The sequence below is a fragment of the Castor canadensis genome, chromosome 17, assembly GCF_047511655.1.
Source record: "Castor canadensis chromosome 17, mCasCan1.hap1v2, whole genome shotgun sequence".
In the NCBI taxonomy this organism is placed as follows: domain Eukaryota; kingdom Metazoa; phylum Chordata; class Mammalia; order Rodentia; family Castoridae; genus Castor; species Castor canadensis.
Genome location: NC_133402.1, coordinates 59,115,787 through 59,138,387, shown reverse-complemented (window position 1 = coordinate 59,138,387; position 22,601 = coordinate 59,115,787). Strand labels below are relative to the sequence as shown.

Genomic DNA, 22,601 nt, shown 5'->3' with positions numbered 1-22,601 from the left:
GGCCAACCAGGGCATAAATGCAAGACCTACCTGAAAAATAACTAAAGCAGAAAAGGGATTTGGCGGGGGGAGTGGCTCAAGTGGTAGAGCGCCTGCCTAGCAATGTGAGGGCCCTGAGTTCAAACCCCACTACCACAAATAATAATTGTAATAAGGTTGCTTAAATTACAGATGTATAAAAACTGAATTTAAAAACAGGAACAGCAAATGTCAGGATCATTGTGGGAGACATGAATAGCCTCTCTTACAGACAGAACACAAAGTAAAGATTTGCCATTAACAGAACCAAGACTATAAAGAATCTATTCCCTTGAAAAGTGAAAACACGATACTGCTCCCTAACTCCCCACTAGATAGAAAAGCAAAGCAGAGCTCACAGTTTAGAATCAAAGGATGATGAATTTGGGCCCAAAATGGTCCCCAGAGGAAAATTATAGCTGCAAATGCATTTCAGAAAACAAAACTGAAATTCAACTACTTTAATCAAGAAGTTAGAAAAGGAAAAATACAACCACAGAGGAAATCATCAATAAAAGTATAAACTGTAAGAATGGGAGGAGGGAGAAAGTCGTTGACGTCTAAAACTCAAAAGCTGATTCTTTAAAAGGACCAATTTAAAAACAAAACCTTCAGCAATTTTAACCTGAGGTGAAAAGACAAGACAGGCATTTGGGCTGAGAGGAGGCCTGTGTTTAATCACAAAAGAAAACTGCAATTTCGTAGCAATGCGTTTTCAGTTCTGGATGAAATTGATGGTTTAACAAAATATAAGTAATTAAAATTGACTCAAGAAAATATATAAGCTGGGCACTGGGTGGCTCACGCCTGTAATCCTAGCTACTCAGGAGGCAGAGATCAGGAGGATCATGGTTCGAAGCCAGCCCAGGCAAATAGTTCATGAGACCCTATCTCAAAAAAGAAACCATCACAAAAAAGGGCTGGCAATGTGGCTCAAGGTGAAGGCCCTGAGTTCAAATCCTACTACTGCAAATAAATAAATAAATAAATAAATAAATAATAGCCTGAATACGCCAATAACTGCACATACAAAATCCACTCCACCAATGGCAGACAGCTGTCCTTGGCCAGCCCAGCAGGTGCACAGGGAAAAGGAAGCAGGGATGGGAGGCCAGTGTGGGCTCCATCCTTGTCCGGGATGTAGACAAGGTGTGTGTCCTTTCCACACCCGCTCCTGGAAATGCCACAGGCCCCGGTCAGCTGCCCTGCCTCGGCTCGCTGGGGGAGGCTGGAGAAAAGGGGAGTCCTCCTGCCTCCCCATCCCTGATGTCAAGAAAGGAGGCGGACTCCAGGGACAGAAAGCCTTAGTCACCATGGGTGAAGAGATGTGTGTGTGTGAGATAGAGAGACAGAGATAGAGATAGAGACAGACAGACAGAGGGAGATAGAGACAGAGAGAGAGAGAGAGAGAACAGCAGTGTGGAGGGAGGAGACAGTGTCAGTGTCCTTGACTTGGGGGCCGAGGGCTGGCAGGGCCCAGGGGAGGGCATTTAGTGGGGAGGCTGCTCTTAGATCTTGTGGATTTCAGAAGGCAGACCCCATGTGCTGGCACGGCATGAGGTCCGGGTAGGCGGGCAGCCAGCATGGAGAGCCCTAGCTTGGGTCCCCTTTGCAACTGTCATGACTTCCTCCTCCTCCTTTCCCCTCCCCCTCATGCAGAGGGCCATCTGGAACCAGCCAGGCTGTGTCTCCATTCCAAGTTGAATGCCTGTCCCCTCCTCTCCTGGAGCGTGGCTGGGGTGCCGTGCACCGTCCTCCTCAGAGGAGGCCTCCATCTTTGAACCCCTACAATTGCATGTGCCACCTGTCACCACACTTGTACCCTTGGCCTGGCTCAGCTCTGCACCACGTAGTGGAGCCCCAAAGGACAGGAGTCCTGTACTCCCCTCCCCGGGCCCCCCAGAAGTGGCAGCACCCAAACAGGTCTCACAAAACAGGCGCAGAAGGACAGACAAATCACGCATCTGCCTCGGGCAATGCTGGAACTGTGTTAAAACTGCCACAGGGGGCTCACACCTGTAATCCCAGCTACTGGGGAGGCCGAGATTAAGAGGATCATAGTTTGAGGACAACTTGAGCAAACATAGGGAGACCCCATCTCCAAAATAACCAGAGCACAATGGACTAGAGGTGTGATGAAAGCAGTACAGTGCCTGCTTCGTCAAAAACATAACAAACAACCTTCCCCCCGACCCCCCACCCCCACCCAAACTAGCCTGTTTCAGCATTAAGGAAAAGCACTAAACACTGACCTTTTTTTGGTGGTGGTGGTGGTACTGGGGTTTGAACTCAAGGCTTCATGCTTGCTAGGCAGGTGCTCTACCACTTGAGTCACATCCCCAGCCTTGTTTGCTTTAGTTATATTTCAGAGAGGGTCTCACTTATCTGAAGCGAGCAGGCCTCAGACCTCAATCCTCCAAGAAGCTGGGATCACAGGCACACACCACCACCATGCCCCTGGCTTGTTTATTGAGATGGGGTCTTGTTAATTTTTTGCACAGGGTTGGTTTCAAACTGAGATCCTCCCTATTCTGCCTCTTGAGTAGCTGGAATTACAGATATGAGCCTCCATACCTGGCTTCTTTTACCTTAAGTAAAATAAAAATAGAATAAATAAAGCCAAAAAAAAAAAAAAACCTTGCCCATTAGCCTCACATCACATTTTTGCCCGCCCTCTCCTCCACTCCCTCCCCAGCCTGTTCTAATCAGGCTTTTACTCCCCACCACTCAGCCACAGTGGCTTTTGTAAAGTCCCCACACAGATCCAGCAGGCACTGCTCAGTCCTCTCCCAGCCTCTTATGCCCTGAGGGTCCCACCCTCACTTGCCCTCCTCCCACTGCATCTCACTCCTGCACCCTCTCCATATTTCCATCTCAGCCCACACGCCTCCCTGTCCAGGCTCAAACACCGAGCTGCTGCGTGACTCCTACTTGTACCTGTGAACAACGCTCAGGTTTAATGGGTCCAAAATTAGACTTGTCCCTTCCCAGACTTTCTAAACACAACTCTGTGCTCCCAGATCTATAGCCCGCTTTTCCTTCTCCTCCCACTCCACCCCTATTCTCCTCCAGCAGCGCCCCAGCCCACCATCAGGGGCCTCTCCTAGTCTTCCCTGACACAGGAGCCAGAGTAAGCTCAAAAGCCTCCGATAGCTCCCTAGTTCCCTTGGAGGTCCTGCAAGGTCAGGTCCATCAGCTACCTCCTCATCTCTCCTGCCTCCCCCTCACTCTGGGTTCCTAGATATTTCCCAAATAGACCAGATACACTCCTGCCTTGGGGCCTTTGCACCTGATCCTCTTACTGCCCAAGCTTTCTTCCCCCTGATACAGGTATGGCTTTGTCCTCCAGTCTCTTGGAAGAGCATCGACTAGTGACAAAGACCTTCTCTGACCAGCCCACCTAAGATGGCACCCCCTACCTCACTTTTTCCCTTCCCTTGCCCTCTTCTACTTTACAATATTTATCAGCACCTGACACCATACTACTTGCTCATGTCTGTCCCCCAAGCTTCCGAGTGAAAGTAGGGGCTTTGCTCTGCCAAATGCTGCATCCTCAGAACCCCAAAGAGAGCCAGGGCAGCTGGTTCTCAGAAGTGTTTGCTGAGTGAATAAATGAACACACCAGGTACATAAGATTTGGGGTCCAGTCGGCATATCACTGCGGGGAGATGTAGTGTCCCTAACTCAGGGACTTTAAGTCTCACTCCTGGGCCTCCACAGACATGAGGGCAGAGGCCCAGTGGCCCCTCGTCTGCACAGGTGGTAGGGCCTATTCTTAAGAGCAGAAAGCCACCCTTGCAAATAATAATATAAGTTGTATTTGAGGAATTACAGCAACGACAGCATCTCCTGGGGTTTACTCCATACCAGGCACCTCACACTCACTCAATATACAGTCACTGAACACCTCAGGATGCCACGTCAGGGCTGGCGTCAGAGACAATGGTGAGTGACAACGTCTATTATTTCATTTATGCTTTGTACCACCTGTGAGGGCTTCTCCTGTGTGACAGTTGCTGTGTCAGCCCCATCCACCCCCAGGCGGTGCTCAGGGAATGAACACAGGCTGAGGGAGGCCACCCAGGGGGTCCAGGGCTTGGAGCCTCCCGCAACACCAGGGCACACAGGCGAGGCCCCAGCCTGACCCGGGAGGCTGGGGTGTTGGCCAAACACGTCACAGTGATTGGCATGAAGTCTTGAAGTCAAAGTCTGGCCCCATGTCACTGCAAGAGAACGGGTTGGCCATGTAGGGGAACTGCCCCTGGAATGTGGGGGGCGTCAAGCTTGACGGGAGCCCAGGCTGTGCCGAGACCTCTAGGTGGCTACACGTTACACACATGCACTTCTGTCACCGAGTCCCCTGTCCGATGAGCTGGCCTGGGTCAGTGGCTGGTGAAGGGTTATCAGCTCCCAGGTGATGGCAAGCGTGCAGAGAACTGAGGTCCTGGCTTTGGGGTCAGAAGGAACGGGGCTGTCACCAGCTCTGTGAGCTTGGACATGTCCACTTGCAGAGACCTGCTGCACAGCACAGGTGCTGGGCCGGGAGGTCTGAGCCAGCAGCAGCCATGTTCCAAAGGTAGAGAGCATGTTACGGTTCTGTCACCTTGCGTGGCAGGCCTGGCACATGGTGGCTGAATAGCACCTGTGCTTACTGAAATGTGAGCTCCCCTCACCTTGCTAGTCCCCCAGTACCCCATCAACCTCAGTCTAGCAGAGCCACAGCCCAGGGATGAGAGGGGGCAATCCCAGGAAAGCCCTTAGCATGGGCTGTGACCTTCCAGAAAAGTAAGGTCAGTCCTCACTGCTGTCACAACTCTGAGGGCCGAGCGACAGTGACAGGATTGGGGAGATCGGTCTCTGTGTGAGGTGGGCTTTCTAACGTGCCATCAGCCCAGGCTCAAGCAGCAAAGGTGCACACAGCCAGGAGACAGGGGCAGACACAGGCCTGCAGGGCTGGGTGTCATCACCCTAGTCCCTCGGGAATTCTGCCTGCAACCACTGCCTGTGAGAAAGGGGAAGGTGTGTGGAGACACAGCTGGCTCTGCCAGCACCCTATTCTCAATGGGGCCCCCTGGAAGTGCCCACTCTTAAGTTAGCCTAAGGGACACTGAGCATAAATGTCCACTTGGATAAAAGCCTGGCTCAGACAAGCTCCCCATAAATACTCCGTTTCCTCTCCCTGCCCTTCCAACATCCTCCTCTCTTTCCTGCCCCCAGGAAAAAAATGTAGATTCAAGTGTTGGGAGGTGGGGGGAGCCAGGTCCAGGCCCCTGGGAGAGGACAAGGGCACTTGTGTCTAGGTTTGGGTAGAAGCCAGGGTAGAAATGTCCCAGCTACTGAGGGTGCCAGGGGACAGCCACGCTTGGGCTCTTTGCAAAAGCCCAGTGCTCGCTGGGGAGACCTGGACAGGGAGGCTGCAGGGCTGCCCAAGAGCCTTTCCCCAAGGGGGAAGGGGTGTGACCATGGAAGACAGCTGCAAGGTTCTGGGGCCTGGCTGGGCAGAGGGTGGGCTGGGAGCCATGCGGGAGGCCCAGAAACCCCTGCTTCTGTTGGAAGTGGGCAGAGGGTTTGGTCAAAAGCCTACTCCAGAGGCCCGAGGCCTGGGCCAAAGCAGGAGGCAGCACGAGAGGACTAGGTTTGAACTCAGGGCTTCGTGCTTGCTAAGCAGGGGCTGTACCACTTGAGCCACTCCCCCAAGTCTTTTTTCCTTTAGCTGTCTTTCAGCCCGGGGCTGGCCTCAGATTATGATACGTCTGCTTACACCTCCTACGTAGCTGGGATGTCAGGTGCATGCCGCCACGCCCATTTTAAGGGTAGACATGGGGTCTCGCTAACTTTTTGCCCAGGCTGGCTTTGAACCACATTCTACCTGCTTTCTGCCTCCTGAGTAGCTGGGATTACTGGCACAAGCCACAACACCCGGCCTTAAAGACTCTCTAAGGTATTTTGCCAAATAAAGTAAGCCCATCACAAAAGGACACGTATGATTCTACCTATTACAGACTTACATGAGACACACGGGGAGTCAAGTTCACAGAGACAGGAAGCAGAATGGCGGATGTCAGGGCCTGAGAGGAGAATGGGCAGTCAGGGTTTAGTGGGTACAGAGCTTCAGCTGAGGAAGATGAGAATGTTCTGGAGACAGGTAGTGGGTGGGGACGGTTGCTGAGCTGAGCCATCTGAATATTCTGAATGGCACAGAACTGTACACTTAACTGTGGCCATGATGGGAACTTTTACATTATGTGTATTTACCATGATAAAAAACAAAACAAAACAAAACACCCAAACACAAAACTCCAAGACTCTGCTTAAGGCTCAGGGCTTCCTGATTTATGAAGTGAGAAAAGTGGGGTAAGGGGAGCCACACAGCTGAAAGCTAGAGCAAGGAGGGTCCAAAGTCAGAGATCAGGGAGCGTGGAGAAGGTGCAACTGAAGCAAACTCCACAAGAGAGAGGTGGGGACGAGATAGTGAGGAAGAAATCACCCTAGAGTTGGGTCCTTGACCATGGAAAGCGAGATGAGGTCCTGAACCACTGTGGGAAAGGACTCAGAGCAGGCCAGGCATAGTGGCTCACACCTGCAATCCCAGCTATTTGGGAGGTAGAGATAAGAAGATTGTAGTTTAAGGTCAGCCTTGGCAAAATGTTAGCAAGACCCTATGTCACCTTGTATGCACATATGAATAATAAATAAATAAATAAATAAAATTTAAAAAAAAAAGACCCTATGTCAAAATACACCAGGTAAATATGGCATACCTGTAATCCCAACTATGTGGGAGGCAGAGGCAGAACAATCATGATCTAAGGTTGGTGGGGCCGGGGGCAAAAGCAGGATACCCTGTCTGAAAAAATAACTAAAACAAAAAGGGCTGGGGATATGGCTTAAGTGGTAGAGCACCTGCCCAGCACGCAAAAGGCCCTGAGTTCAAACTCCAGTCCCACCAACAAAACCTCAAAAACCTCAGAGCAGGCTTGCTCCAAACGCTGAAGTCACACACACACACACACACACACACACACAGGAGGGTTGTGCCCGTCTCTTAAATTCTGGGAGGTCACGGGCAGTGTGGCCCCTTGAAAGAAAACAAGAAACAGGTTCAAGAGAAAGGGGGCAGTGTGTGAGGGAAGGCCCCGGGTGCCAGGCTACACATCTGGCACGTGTCAGGGCTCGGTGGCAGCCAGCAGGATGACATGGGCAGGAGCACAGAAGAAGGGCTCGGGTGCCTGGTGATCCAGCCACTTGCTTCTCCCTGGGAGTGGGATCAGCTGTGTCCTGGGGGAAAGGATTTTCCCGCCCAAGCTGACTGGTAGTGTGGGGGAGAGGGCAGTCCACGCCACTGACTGTCTGAAGCTCCATGCGTCGGTCAGTGGTCAGTTTGATCATCGCTCTGACCAGCTTCCAGTGAGGGACTTGCTTTGGCTCAGGTTTTCATAGGTTCAGTCTGTAGCTCTTGCCTCCATTGATTCTGGGCCCATGGTGAGGCAGAGCACCATGGCGGAGGGAACACAAGGAGGAGAAGACTGTTCAACTCATGGTGAGCAGGAAGCTGAGAGCAAGAGGGGGACTGGGGACCATTAAGGCAGCGCCCCACCCTGTGACCAACTTTCTTCAACTATGCCACCTCCTAAGGCCACCAGCTAGGGACCAAATATTCAACTCAAGTCTTTTGGGCACATTTCACCCCCAAACCCTAGTGCCCAGCACAGAAGTGAGGCCAGCAACCACGAAAGCGTTCACAAGAACTAAGAGAGTGCGCAGGCCTTCTGCACAGAAACGACAGTGACGTCATCATCGTTACGATAATTCTCCTAGCTTACTCCTAGTCACATCCCAGCAACATCTTTCCATCTTTCTGAGCTTGGAAGAAGAGAAACCAGAGTCCAGAGCACCTGGAGCTCAGTGGGGTGTGGGGTAACCAGAGGCCCTCCAGGCCTGGCACCTCCACAGATGGGTGGCCATCTGGCCACCAAGGAAGCAGGTCTTCAGGGTTCAGGATGCCCAGGGAAAACCTTTGCCATCCCAGGGCTACAAACTACCCTGGAAAAGACAGAGCTCAGAAAGCCCAAATATAGCGGGGCTCTAATTAAATTAAAAGTCATAGCAATTACTACTTTTTTCCTTTTCTTTTTATGGTACTGGGGATTTGAACTCAGGGCCTTGTGCCTGCTAGGCAGGCACTCTACCACTTGAGCCATGCTGTCAGTCCTTTTTGCTTTGGTTATTTTTGAGGTAGGGTCTCACTTTATGCTCTGGCTGGCCTGGACCTTGATTCTCCTATTTGTGCTTCCCCAAATAGCTGAGATGGGAGGTGCTCACCATGATGCCAGCCAATGGTTGAGATGGGGTCTCATGAAATTTTTTTCCTGGCTGGCCTCAAACTGTGATCCTCCCAATCTGCCTCCCCAGTAGCTAGGATTACAGGTCTGATCCATTGCACCTGGCCAAGCTTTCTTTTTCTTAATAGAAGGCCTTATTCAGTAGAATAAGAAAATCCCTAAGTCAGGCCTGATCTGATGGTAGGATTAAAGGGACTGGGAATCCACTGCTGTCTGTGACAACGTCTCCCCTCTCTCTGCTGCTGCATATGTCATCACAAATCTAAAAGCCACCCTTGCAGCTGGGCACCGTTGCCTCACGCCTGTAATCCTAGCTACTCAGGAGGCAGAGATCAAGAGATGGCGGTTCGTAGCCAACTGCAGGCAAACAGTTCATGAGACCCTATCTCAAAAAAATCCATCACAAAAAAAGGAAAAAAAAAAAGGGCTGGTGGCATGCCTCAAGTGGTAGAGTGCCTCCTAGCAAGCATGAGGCCCTGAGTTCAAACCCCAGTGCTGCCAAAAAAACAAAAATACCCTTGAGAAAGACATTTTTTTCCTCAGAAACTAATATGCAGAGTTATTTAGAAAAAAACCAGAAATGCATATGACTATAAAGACAAATAATGTTGACTGAACAGCAACTGTGTGCCAGAAGCAGCACTGCTCTCTTCCATGGATTCTGCAATATTTTCCAGGATGTTTTCTGTGGAACACGGCCCAGAAAAATGTGCAAAAAAATGGTTCCTTTGGGAAATCCTAACAACAATATTTCCTACCAACATGCTTCTAGTATATGATTGCACATTAAAGGATCTTATAAGTCCTACAGTGTGGGGAGTGGATTAAAGCCTATGAGAACTGGACACAAGCAAGACGAGATGCAGTTAATTGCTTTTACCTGTAGGCTGATATAGGATCAGCCTGCGCCACGAGAAACAGGGAAAGGCAGAACAGCTGTGTCTCCTAAGCTGCATTCAGAGAAGCAGGACTGCAGGTTTCTCCTGCTACAATGTCACGCCCCTCCCGTGGCTCCACCCTGTTTGCTGCTATAAAAGACACCTGAAGGAGGAAGAGGGGCTTTTGGCTTTTTGCTTTAGGGGGCTTTTTGCCTTTGAATATTGGGAAGACGCTTTTACTTTGGGCTTTTTGGTATGGGAAGCTTTATGGAAGGGAAAAGAATAACTGAAGGGAAAAATTGCTGAAGGGAAAAGAATTGCTGAAGGGAAAATGCTAAAGAGGGGTTGATAGGAAGCCTGCACTGAGAACTTTAACATAGTCTTCAGAAAGCAAAGGTGAGAAAGAACTGCACGCATAGGCCTTAGGAAAGCTAAAGCTGAAGAAAAGCCAAAGAGAACACAGGACAGTGCACAGTGCAAGTCTAAGAACCGAGACCTTAAGAGTTACGCAGATGCAGGTTGTAGGCTCGGCTGTTTGCAAGTTTGAGCACCGAGGTTTTAAGAGAGCTAAAGAGAGATGGGACAGTGCAAGCCTGGGGGCAAAAGACTTTAAAAGCGATTAAGCTAAAGAGAAGATACAGCAAACATGGGACGAGCCTAAGGAAAGAGGTTTTAAGCAAGGTTTTAAAGAACTGCAGGGAGCAAGGCCTTAGAGAACAAAGACAGAGAAAAGAAGCAATGTGGGTTGTGTGTCTCCAGCCAAGCGTACAACACACCTGACACCAACTTTGTCCTGTGTCTTTTCTAAAATCTCCAGTCGCCCGCAGTAAAGCCCAGTTAGGTCCAGTAATTAATAACCAAGGAACGAAAGAGAAAACCTCACTCCAACAAGGGAGGGAGCGAGAGAAACAGTACTCCCTTCACTACAGTAAAGAAACATATCTGCATTTATTTATCTCCATACATTCTAAAGTGTGGTAGGTATTCCAATGAGTGATGCATGAAGATATTTTAGCAAGTACATAAATATGTTTTAATTTTAAACTATATGTATATATTCTAATGTGGTAAGGAAAATAAGATGATATAGCTAGCCCCTCACCCTCGTGACTGCCCATGCACTGTTCAGGATTCACTGATTCATTGACTCTACAGATATTTTCTGAGGACCTACTACGAGGCAAGCAGTATTCTGGAAGCTGAGGGTGCCTCAGCAAATAAAGCAATCCCTGCTCTCATTATTTTATATCTTAGTGGGGAGAACCAAATGCAAACAAGTAAGTGCATGATATGTTCAATAGTAAAAGGTAGGGAAAAAAAACAGGATTAAGTCAGGGAGATGGAGGAGACAGGGGTGGGCACATGCTAGTGTGGGAGGTTTGGGCAAGGAAGAACTCATAGATAAAGTGACATCTGAGCTGAGACCTAAAAGAAGTGAGGATTTGTGCAGAAAGAACATTCCATGCAGAGAGAACTCCACGTGCAAAGTCCCCAAGTGGGAATGGACTCAGTCAGTCGCCTTGTGGAATGGATGAAGGATGGTGCTTGTTTAAAACTGAGATATAATTCATATACCAGAATACTCATCCCTTCAAAGTACATAATTTAGGGTTTTTAGTATGTCCACAAAGTTGTATTTCCTTTTTCTTTTAGTCGTGGTGGGAATCGAACCTCAGGCTTCACACACGCTAGGCAAGTGCTCTACCACGGAGCTATGCCCTAGCCCTAAAGTTGCATTTCTTTGAAGTGCTGATTTGGTTCTGCTTCTAGCCAAGACGTTACAGGGACCAGATTTACCTTCTCGCCTGGAACAACAAACAAATGAACAAAACAGATGAAACAATGGTCTTCAAGACACCAGACACCAAGAAACAAAAGATGGTGATCCCGGGAGATGGAATACAAAGTCAGCACAGGTATCTGTGAGCACCCACCTTGTGGCCTAGAGAGCTTCCAGGCTGCAGTGCAAGGACAGGAAACTCAGGAATAATGAAAATGATTTTATAAAACATAAAGGGACAAATCATCAAGAGGATATCAGATACATCCTAAATATTTATGCACTTAATATCAGAGTCTTAAAAATACATCATCAAGCCGGGTGCCCAGGGCTCACACCTATAATCTCAGCTACTCAGGAGACAGAAATAAGGAGGATCATCATTCGAAGCCAGCCAGGGCAAATAGTTCATGAGTCCCAATCTCGAAAAACCCTTCACACACACACACACACACACACACACACACAAAGGGTTGGTGGAGTGGCTCAAGGTGTAGGCTCTGAGTTCAAACCCCAGTAACACATACACACAAAAAAGTAAAAAACTGAGCATATAGGTAAATCCACAATTATATTCTGAAATGAACACCTCTCTCAATCGTTGACAGAACAAGTATTTAGAGAACAAATAAATGATATGAAAGACTCAGACACTGTTATTGGCCAATACAACCTGATTGATATTCATAGAATATTCCACCCAACGACTGCAGAATACAAGTTACTTAGAAAAAAAATAAATTTATATGGCTGTAAAGAGAAATAATGTTGACTGAACAACAATTGTGTGCCAGGAATGGTACACATGGATACCAAGCTGGACCATATTCTGGGAAATAAGACAAGCCTTAATAAGTTTTAAAGACTTCAACTAATGCACCATATGTTCTCTGACACAATGAATCAGAGATCAAGAACAGAGAGACTCTGGAAAATTCCAAAAGAGTTGAAGACTAAATAATATACTTCTAAAAAACTTGGGAGTCAAAGAAGAAATTTAAGGAGAACTTAGAAAGAATGGGAACTGAATGAAAATGAAAACAGAGAACATTGAAATTTGTGAAGTGCAGCAAAGTAGTAGTTAGGAAGAATTTATAGCACCAAATTACAATAGTAGAAGAAATGTCTCAGATTTCAGACTTTGAGAAATTAGAACAAAGCTGGTTGTGGTGTAGAGTTCCAGCAACTTGGGAGGCTGAGGTGGGAGGATCACTTGAGACCAGCCTGGGCAACACAGTGAGACCCTGTCTCCCACCCCGACCCCAAACACCAAGAAAATTAGAACAAGAAGAGAAAATTAAATCCAAAGTAAGTCAATAACTGGAAGTAATAAAAGTGAAAAACCAATGGAATCAAGTGAGAAAAACTCACGGATGTAAAAGTTGGTTCTTTGAGAAAATCAATAAACAGCCTGATCTGGAAAAACAACTAACCAACCGATTACAGGAATGAAAGGTGACATCACTACAGATTCTACAGATATTGTGAAAGACAAAAAGAGAATACTGTGAACAACTCTATGTCAATAAATTTGATGAACAATTTTTTGAAAGTCACAAAAAGTTCACAGAACAATAAAGAGAGAACCTGAATGTCTGCATATCTATTAAAGAAATTTAACATATAGTTAAAAGACTTCTCACAAAGAAAACAATGGGCCCAGATGGCCTTGTTGGTAGAGTCTACTAAACATTTAAGGAAGAAATACTAATTTTACTCAAACTCTTCTAGAAAATTGAAGAAAAGGGGATAGTCCCCAACTCATTTTTTTTTTCTTTTGTGGCACTGAGGTTTGAACTCAGGGCCTCATGCTTACTAGTCAGGCGCTCTACCCCTTCAGCCATGCCTCCAGCTCTTCTTGCTTTAGGTATTTTTCAAGACTGGCCTAGTATGCCCAGGCCAGTGTAGACTGCGATCTTCCTATTTATGCTTCCCATGTAGCTGGGATGACAGGCACGTGACACGCCTATAATCCTAGCTACTTGGGAGGCTGAGATCAAGAGGGTCAGAGTTTGAGGCCAGCCTGCACAAATAGTTTGTGAGACCCCATCTCCAAAATAACCAGATCAAAACCAACTCGAGGTATGGCTCAAGTGGTAGAGTGCCTGCTTTGCAAGCAGGAAGCTCTGAGTTCAAACCCCAGTCCCACCAAATAAAATAAAGCTACAAATGTCAAAGTCATGTGGTTCTGATCTTAAGACAAATAGATCAAAGAAGGAGGCTCTAGGGACAACTGACTTTCAGCAGAGCTACAAAGGCATTGAATGGGGAAAAGACAAACATTTAACAAACAGTGCTGGACGACTACATTTCCATTCACAGAAAAAGGAACTTACTCCACCTCCACACGCAAAACTTAACTCAGGATAAATCAGAAACATAAACATAAAACCTGAAACCATTTGATATCTAGGAGAAACCATAGGAAAAAAAAAAACACTGTGACCTTGGGTTAGACAAATATTTCTTAGACACCCAAAGTGCCATCCATAAAAATGGACTGATAATGTGGACTTCGTCCAAATGAAAACTCTGCTCTTTGAAAGAAGTTAAGGGAATAAGAATGAGCCCCAGACTGGGAAGACATATTTGCAAATCACACAGCTGACAGAGGACTTGTCTCGCAGCAAAGGTCAAAGGTTTCCTAGGCCAACATGCTAGGCTTTGTGGGGCTTTGTTTAAGAAAGAGAATCACAAACAAATAATCCACAGGAATCTGGAGCAGTGGCCTCAGTGCAGCATTGCATGGAGGGCGTGTTCCAATCGTGCAGCTCCACCCCGATGGTTTCTGAATCAGTAGGGGCCTGAGAGTTTGCATTTCTAGTAAGTTCCCTGGCTACCACTTGGAGAAATAGTAATTTGAACCAAACTGGAAACACGAGATCAGATGCAAGATTTCCCTTGCAAAGAGATAATTATCAAGTAAACTATGCTTATTATTAAATAATTTGGTTTTCCCTTTTTTATTCGCTGGAGGCATCTGTAACTGTTAATCGGAGCTTCTGATCAGGCAAGCTATAAAAAACATGACATCACCAAGTTGGCACAATTCTAGCCAGGCTTCTTTGTTGAATGTACATTTTGGTTTCCACAAAGCTTTTCAAGCACTCTAGTAAGGTTTTCCTTGTTCAGAATTCACCCTGGGATCTACAGGGTCTTATACCAACCATCCCATAATAAAAGCAGGAAGGAAACCATCTTGCCCCCTTGTCAAATTTCTCTGTCCCTCCCCATATAACACCCCACCCCACACAGGGCTGCCACTGGGACTCACCGTCTAGGATGGCCCATTCATTGTCAATCTCTGTGTGTTTCAGGTAGGAGTCCTCGATAGTGGGGTCGTAGTCAGGTACAAAGATCTTCTGGAAGAACTGGATGGTGAGGGCACTCTTGCCCACACCTCCATCCCCCACCACCACCAGCTTGTATGTGGGGAGGTTGTCGCTGGGGACAGCGCTGGTTGCCATGTTTGAGCTAGGTCACACCTGGGGAGGCAAGAATGATGAGGCTTTTATCTTTCTGAATTAGGAGAAAATATTCCTGGGGTTTCCTTCCTTCTTAAAATGTAAGAAATATCCCCAAAGGCAGAAAGGTTTGAAAATGAAGAAATGCAAAAATAGAGTCACACCCCCAGTACAACCACCCAGAGAATCACTGCTCACATGATCTACCCTACCACTGTGTACTGAACACCAGCTATGTGCCAGGCCTGGTCCTGGGCACACAGTATGCCTGGCCTTTAACAAGTACATCAAAGCTACGCCAAAGAAGTTCTCTGCCATTAAACTCTACCCTAGAACAGACAGGTGAATGCAAGGGCTTTGGTCCAGGCAGGGTGACACAAGGCTTACTTTCACATCATCTTAGCAATTCAAAGGGTGTACTGAGAGAGGATCGAGAAGGATCAAGGCTGTCTCTGAGCTCAGAGGGAAAGGAGGCCATGACAGTTTAGCACACCTATGCTTAACAGAGGCCTCTTCCAACTCTCAGAACCCTGGGATCTGGGCTCCTTTCCCTCTGTCTGCATGCCCTTCCTTCCCAAAGTCATGCTGGAAGCTTAGGGCCTCTGGTCAACCCTGCGTTAGTTGGGGAGAAGGCAGGGAAGGAGCAGGTAGGGATTTCGTTTTGATGATGTTGAGTCTAGCTAAGACCGTGGTTCTCAACCAGGGGTCATTTTGCCCCTCCACCAAGAATGGATGTCTATGGATATTTTGGGTTCTCTGAACTTAGTGGAGAGCCAGGCACTATGGCTCATGCTTGTAATTCAGCAGGTGGAGATCAGAAGAATAATGGCCAGCTCAGGAAAAATCTCTCCAGACCCCATCTTAATCAATAAGCCATGTATGGTGGCTCATGTGTGTCATCCCAGCTATGTGGGGAATGTAAATAAGAGGATTGTGGTCCAGGCCAGCCTGGGCAAAAATATGAGACTTTATTAAAAAAATAACTAAAGAAAGAAGGGCTGGAGATGTGCCTCAAATGGTGGAGTGCCAGCCCAGCAAGCAAGAGGTCCTGAGTTCAAAACCCAGTACCACAAGAAAGAAAGAGAAAGGGAGGAAAGAGGGAGTCTGGAAGAGAGGGAAGGAGGGAAATGGGGAGGGATGGAAGGAGGGAATGAAGGAAGAAAGGAAATAGGGAGAGAGGAAGGAGGAAGAGAAAGAGGGAGGGAGGGAGGGAAGGAAGAAAAACAAAGCAGGAGGTAAAACCAGCATGTGTCACCATAGTGGAAGTCACAAGTCCCCAGGGGAAGGGAACAGCACAAGATGTCACACCCTGGGGGAGGAAGGGAGAAGGGAAGTCACCTAAGTACAGGGGGGTGCTGGCATACCTAGGCAGATGAAAATGGGCCCTGAGCCAGGGAGCAAAGCTGGACGCTACTTCTGGGTAGAAGAGAAGAAAAGGAAGTGGGAGGAGGGAGCGGCTCAGTTTGTATGTGGCAGGGAAACTTGTGCTCTCCCAGAGGGGGGAGGGAGGGAGGGAGGCAGCATGGCCTGGAGGACAAGGGTCCTCAGTGCCACCCCTACCCGGGAAGGCCAGTGGCCTCTGAGCCACTGTTTCCTTGTCTATCAGATGAAAGCACTGCTTTGGGTGGCTTTGTAGTTATTGCCAGTTCTGTAAGAGCCTCCAGTTCTAGGCTTTGACAAAAAAAGAAAGGGTGTTAGACACAACTGTGGTGATATAGCCACACTGATCTGCATGGGTTTAAAAGCCAGAGTTGTTGCAGAATCCTTTACAGTCACTGAAGCCCGATGTTGACATTTAGGACTTCCCCACGGTGTGGGGGAAGTACGCGCTCTTTATACTGCAGTGAGAGTATACATCTGTCCAGGCTGGACCAAGAATACACTTGCATAAATACATCAAAACTGAAAATGGGGCCAGGTGTGGGTGTGCATACCTGTAATCCCAGTTACTCAGGATTCAGGGGGTAGGAGGATCATGGTCTGAGGCCAGCCTGGGCAAAAGCACAAGACCCTATGTGAAAAAACAAACTACAGCAAAAGCAGATAGGAGTGTGACTCACGTGGTAGAGCGCTTGCAGGAGGCCGCGTTCAAATCCCAGTACTGCCAAAAAAAAAAATTAAAAATGGACGCACTGTCTCTTACAGCTCTGCCACATGTGGGAAGTTAGTTTTAAGGAGATAATTGCACAGAGATTGATTGCTAACAATGGGGGAAATGCAGATGGAGAAAATAAAGGAAAAGTTTATCTACAGAATGTGATATCATGCAGCAATGAAAGAGGAGGACGCTCAGAACCTAGAAAGAGTCTCTATTATGTACGGAAAAAACTAGACTGCCAAACAGCAAATGCATGTGACTCCACTTCTAGAGAGCACTGTCTCCTGGAAGTGAATCCAGGTACAGCCAGGCCTCAGGTGGTCTGGAAGGTGGCTGTCGCTGGCTCAGACTGAAGGGAACTTTAATTTTCTTTGCGTTTCATGCACGAGACCTGCACCTGTACATTCAACCCACCATGGACTGAACACATGGTTTTTAGGTTTTTGTTTTTGCAGTACTAGAGTTTGAACTCAGGGCCTTGTGGTTGCTAAGCAGGTGCTCTACCACTTCAGCCACTTCCCCAGGCCTTTGTGCTTTTAGTCATTTCTCAGATAGGCTGTTGCCCTGTGTTGGCCTGGGGACCACAGTCCTTTCTTTTTTGGTGAGTCACTGCACCAAAGCTGAAAATGTTTTGTTTTTTTTTTAAATTGAACACACACAGACTTTTCTTATTATAATTCCCCAAATAACACAGGTAACTATTTACATGGCATTTATATTGTGTGTGCATATGAGAACGTGGAGGTCATTCAAAGTACACACAAATCCTCAATCATTTCATACTTCACGGACTTGCGCACCAGCAGATTTTGCCATTCCCAGTGGGTCATGGACCCAATCCGCCTTGGATACAGAGAGACAACTGTAATATTCCTGTACACTGGAAAGCTTGAAATGTTAAAATGCTCCCCACAACGTAAAATCTTCAAGCCATCTCATAATGTTCGATTCCCTTTTATTTAAGTTCCTTTGGGGCAGGACAGGATCCAGGGTTGGCTGCAGCCCCAGAATTCAGATTTGCTTTGTTTTTTGGCAGTACTGGGGTTTGAACTCAGGGTCTCACACCTGCTAGGCAGGTGCTCTACCACTTAAGCCACTCCAGCAGCGCTTTTTTATTTTAGTTATTTTTCAGGTAGGGTCTCGTGCTTTTTCCCCAGGCCAGCCTGGGACCACAATCCTCCCATGCAGTTGGGACCACAGGTGCCCACCACCACGCTCAACTTGTTGACTAAAATGGGGTCTTGCTGACCTTGAAATCTTGATCCTCCCAGTCTCCACCTCCCGAGTGGCTGGGATGACAGACGGGAGCCACCACACTTGGCCAGAATCTGGTTCTTGCATTTCCACACAAAGACAGACTGAACCTCAGCTTCAATCAATTCAATCATACCAAAGTGATAGTGGCACACAAGTGCCAGAGGGGAGAGAGAATGGAGGGAGACAGAAATGGGGAGAGGAGGGAAGGGCCAGCTCCATCTGCCTGTCAGGTCAGCCAAGCGAGGTGTCAACTACCCCCCTGCCCTCATTAACCACTGCTGTCCTCACCCCAGGTGGACGGTGAGGCTGAGTCAGAGCTGAAATTTGTTTGCTGGTGAAAGAGGCAGATTTTAAAGCCTCCATTCTCTGCTGGCAGCCACATGAGTAAGAAGTACTAAGTGGGTGGGAAGCTATCAGGAAATCAAATCGTTCCTGTTCATTTTCTTCTCCAAAGCCAGCAAGATAAGACACACACTAGTAAATGTAAGCAAGAACATGAACTTAACTTTGAGTCAGAGCTCAGGCCATGTCCAGTAGATAGAATCACCTGGGCACTTGTAAAGACTGCCCTCTGCCTACCAAGGCGGTTGGCAGGAAGGGGAAGATGAGGGCCCCCTCCTTTTGACAATGCCTTGCAGGCCACAGGGAGCCAACGTGGTGTTACCTTCCACTTGGGGCTTCCTTCTAACAGGACTTGGTGCAACAGGGTCAGAGCACGTGGTTAGCACACACGTCAGCCTGGATCCCCTGTGGCAAAAACCTTTCTCTCCCACCCATAGCTGCCAAGTCAAGTCAGGACCCTTCACTGGACATTCAAGGCTGGACTCCAGCGGCCCTCACTGACCTCTCGAGACACACCCCACTCTCCACTCTCACTTCCAGCCTTGTGGTCTCCTGCTGTGTCCTGTGGTCCCCAAGTGCCCTCTGCACATATCCATGGCCCCCAGTTGGGCACACACTGCTTCCTGGGACATCTTAGGCCCAGAAGTCACCGCCCAAGAGACGCATGGCCTCCACTGACCCTGTCCTTTGAGTCCTGCATTCTCAGCACAGAGGCCACCATCATGCTTGCGATCTTCTACAGGCTTACCAAGCACACAGGGCAGGGGCTGCATCCTAATCCTCTCTGCACCCTCTCCCAGGGCCTGGCTGAGGGAGCCAGGGATTAACAATGGTGTTTCTTTTTTCTTTTTCTTTTATTATGGCAGTACTGGGGTTTGAACTCAGAGCCTCAGGTGTTCCTACCACTTGAGCCACTCCACCAGCCCTAACACTGGTGTTTCTGAACTACAACCACACAGCCTTCCAGCCACACAGCTGGCCTCACTAGTCAGGGAGGATAAAGGACAATTTTCACCCACAGGTGGGCACTGTCTCCAAGAGGTCGGGTCACTTCCACAGAGAGGCCCCTTGTGGAGCAAGTGTGAGCTAGAAAAGAGAAGGCATTTCCAGAGGAGGAGCATGAGTCCAGAGGCGCCCCTCACCCCCGCCTCAGCTCAGAAGGGCCTAGACTACCTTCTGATGGTTGTGTTTTTCTAGCCAGAAAAAATCATAACCAATGATGTTTTGTCAAGGGGGATGTACTCAAGATGACAAGAGGTATCACATTCCCACAAAATAAGCTGTTCTCATATGGCTCAGAGAAAGAGTTTGGGAGACCCCATCTTGATAGAAAGAAAGCTAGGCATAGTGGTGGGCGCCGGTCATCCTCGTGCTGGCAGGAAGCTTAAAATAGGAGGATGGAGGTCCAGGTCAGCTTGGGCAAAAAGCAAGACCCTATCTCCAAAATAACCAGAGCAAAAAGGGATGGAGGTGTGGCTCAAGTAGAGTACCTGCCTAACAAGCATAAAGTCCTGAGTTCAAACCCCAATACTGCCTCTCCCCCCAAAAAAAAGCTACTCACAGGCTATGACCAAAGTCACCACAGGGTAAGAAGTGGGTGGGTTGGTGATTAAGGAGCAAAGAGCACACATTTACGACACCCTCTCCTTTCCAGCCTTCTCATTTATATCATTCTAGAGTGTGGACCCTTTGGGGTGGGAGGTTCTCAAAGTTTCTCAGTAATTTTCTGTGATGAGATACACTCCTACTGACCAGCTGAATGACCTCTCATGGCTTCAGTGTCTCATGTGTAAAGTGGAATTAGAGAATCAAACTTTGCAAGACTGTTCTCAGCATGAAATAATTCTGTAACCTTTGTCCATCTCAGAGGAAGCCCAAATATTTGACTTTTACCTTGTCTACTTTGCTCCCAGAAAAGACAGACACACATCCTCTCCTCTCCCCACCACTACCCTCCCCCTTTCTCCCTTCCCCAACCCCTCTCTGTCTCTTCCTATCCCCCCCTTCCCCTCTCTCCCCCTCCCCCATGGTTCTTCTGCTCTGAGTCTCCCTGATCCCCAGTCTCTCTCTCTCTCTCTATAAGTCACACTACCATCTCAGCTCCACTATGGCCACCTTTAACAGGCCTGAGCAGTTCGTCACCCATCAGTTACAGGATCGTTTCCATGGGAGATGCTGCGAGGTTCCGGGCAGCCCCTTCATGTAGAAACCAACTTCTGGATCAGCAGCCACTGGCACTGGAGGCAAATGAGCTGGTTCCCATGGCAACCCCTGCTCCCAGAGCCCCGCCCAATCCACAGGCTGCACCAGCCACCTAAACCATTGCTCAGACTGGAAACTTCTTTCCAAAGGCGATATTGCTTCCTCAACCATCTTAATAACATGAATACGGAAACCTCAGGCATTCCTGAACTGAGAAGTAAGGGATTTGGTTTGTTTGGGTTTTGCTCCCTTTCTTTATCCACAGTCAGCCACACCTTGCATGGTTTAAATTATTTTGTGAGTGCCAGATTCGCCTCCCCAGGCAGATCTAAGCTCCCTGCTCTCACAGGGCCAGGCAGGGCCCATCACATAGGAGGCTGTGCATTGACTGACTCAGCCTTCTACCTCCCTGTTCTAAGAAGCAGGGGAATAAGGAACATCCTTCTAGTGGGGGCTGGCTCAAACCCCTAGGTGGGGCAGATGGTAACCTCAGCAAAACCTTTGTCACTCAGCAAGTTTCAAAGTGTGGCAATGGACTCTAGGTTCTTATTGGGGTAGCCTGGGTCAGCACAGCCTCGACTCTGTAGCCAGGCAGCCCGAGTTCCACTCCTGCCTCTGATATGGGCTCAAGCTTCTTAATCTTCTGGAGCCTCAGTTTCCCCAGCTATGAGTCAGGAGAACAAGGCCCGGAGGATGTGTAAGACCACAGGAAGAATAACCTGGAGGGTCCCTGGCAAAGGCATCTTTGCCTTGACAGGCAAATTAACTGGTCTCTTCTCTCCCTTCCAATAAATTACGTTCCAGGATTTAGGCCACTCCCCTGCCATAGTCCCAACTAGGGCTCCAGAGGATGACCTGATGCAGTGACAGACTCAAAAGCCTAGGGCGGCAGTGTGTCCCAGCAGCTCCCAACACAGCAGTGCCCAGCAGTGATCCCTCACCAAACCTGCCCCTCCTTCCTAGATTCCCAGGTCCTGGGGCTCCTCCAGAGCTTACTAAAAGCTTGTACCCGAGCCTCTGTGTACCAGTCCAGGTGAGCTGCATAAGCTGTCAAGGTGCCCAAGGGCTCCCTGGCCACTCCAACGCCACCCAGCACCACTTCCAAGTACTGTCATATAATCCTGGCTAGAACCAACGGTGCTGAGGGTAAGATGCACAGTGGTGACAACTGCCATCCTTCACGGACCTCCACTGTGGCTTGATCAGAAGCCAAAGGTCATGCTTTCTACCCTCTTGCCACACCACCTCCAATTCGTTCATCAACTGTCAGTTCACTTGCAGCATCACCCCACTTTTCTTTACCTGTCATTGTGACTCACCACCCTAAAGGGCCTTGACTACAGAACGACAGATTGCTAGAGGTTGGGACAGAGGGCAACCCTTCACTGAAGGCTTGGTATTCACTGTGATTTCAACACAAATTGTCTTAAAGCTCCCCGGGATACCATCAGTTGAGCTGCACATTTTCTAGATAAATAAGGCTGGGAGAGGAGAACATAGCTCGGTATTAACGGAGCTCTTCCAGAGTGGATTCACAAGGAGGTGAATCAATCCCGGGAAGCAAATCTCATCCCTAGGATGTCTGGGTGTGCCCAGCTCTGGGGGATGAGGACACACTGTGGGGGGGGGGGGAGTGACCCAGCCCATTTGGAGGAAGTGGCTCTACATTCCAAGATCTGCCCTTCCCTTCTGCACAATTCCCAGAAGTGGGCAGCTCCCCTGAAGCAGCTGACCTGGAAGACCGCACATAAAGGGTGCACGACTAGCTAGGGGTACGTGGTGTCCTTTAAGGGTTCACGCTCCACTCCCCAAGTCTTTGCCCCAGCCCAACACTGTCATTGGACCACCCGACCCCTCTAGGAAGCCCCTGGCACACTGAGCTCACTGCAATTTTAAGGCTTTCTTCCACCCACAGCAGTGGATGTGAGCTCATGCTGCAAGGTACCTAAGTGTGAAGTGTAGGTGGCAAGTGTGTGTTGTGGACGCTGCTCCTCCCCACTGCCAGAGTATGGCAGATGTGCCTGATTGATCGCGGGCCTCTTCTTTGCTCAGTCGTAGGATCCTGTTTAACATAGCACTCCCGACAGCCAGAACAAGGTGGCTGGCACGGAGGGAGACATGCACACCACCCCAGGTCTAACCCACTGCCCTTTTTGTGCCCTCTCAAGCACTTCACTTAGTGGCCATCCTTTTCCTGGGGAGGGATCAGCCTGTTTGGTT

General features: G+C 48.5%; 1 protein-coding gene across 1 annotated transcript in view; it reads right to left on the bottom strand.

Moving 5' to 3' along the window:
- Mras (muscle RAS oncogene homolog) overlaps window positions 1-22,601 on the bottom strand; it is a 47,625-nt gene that overhangs the window by 10,198 nt on the left and 14,826 nt on the right. The window contains exon 2 of the mRNA XM_074059182.1: window positions 14,293-14,503. Within this exon, the coding sequence (XP_073915283.1) occupies window positions 14,293-14,485 (193 nt within the window). The 5' untranslated portion in view covers window positions 14,486-14,503. The remainder of the gene's footprint in view (window positions 1-14,292; window positions 14,504-22,601) is intronic.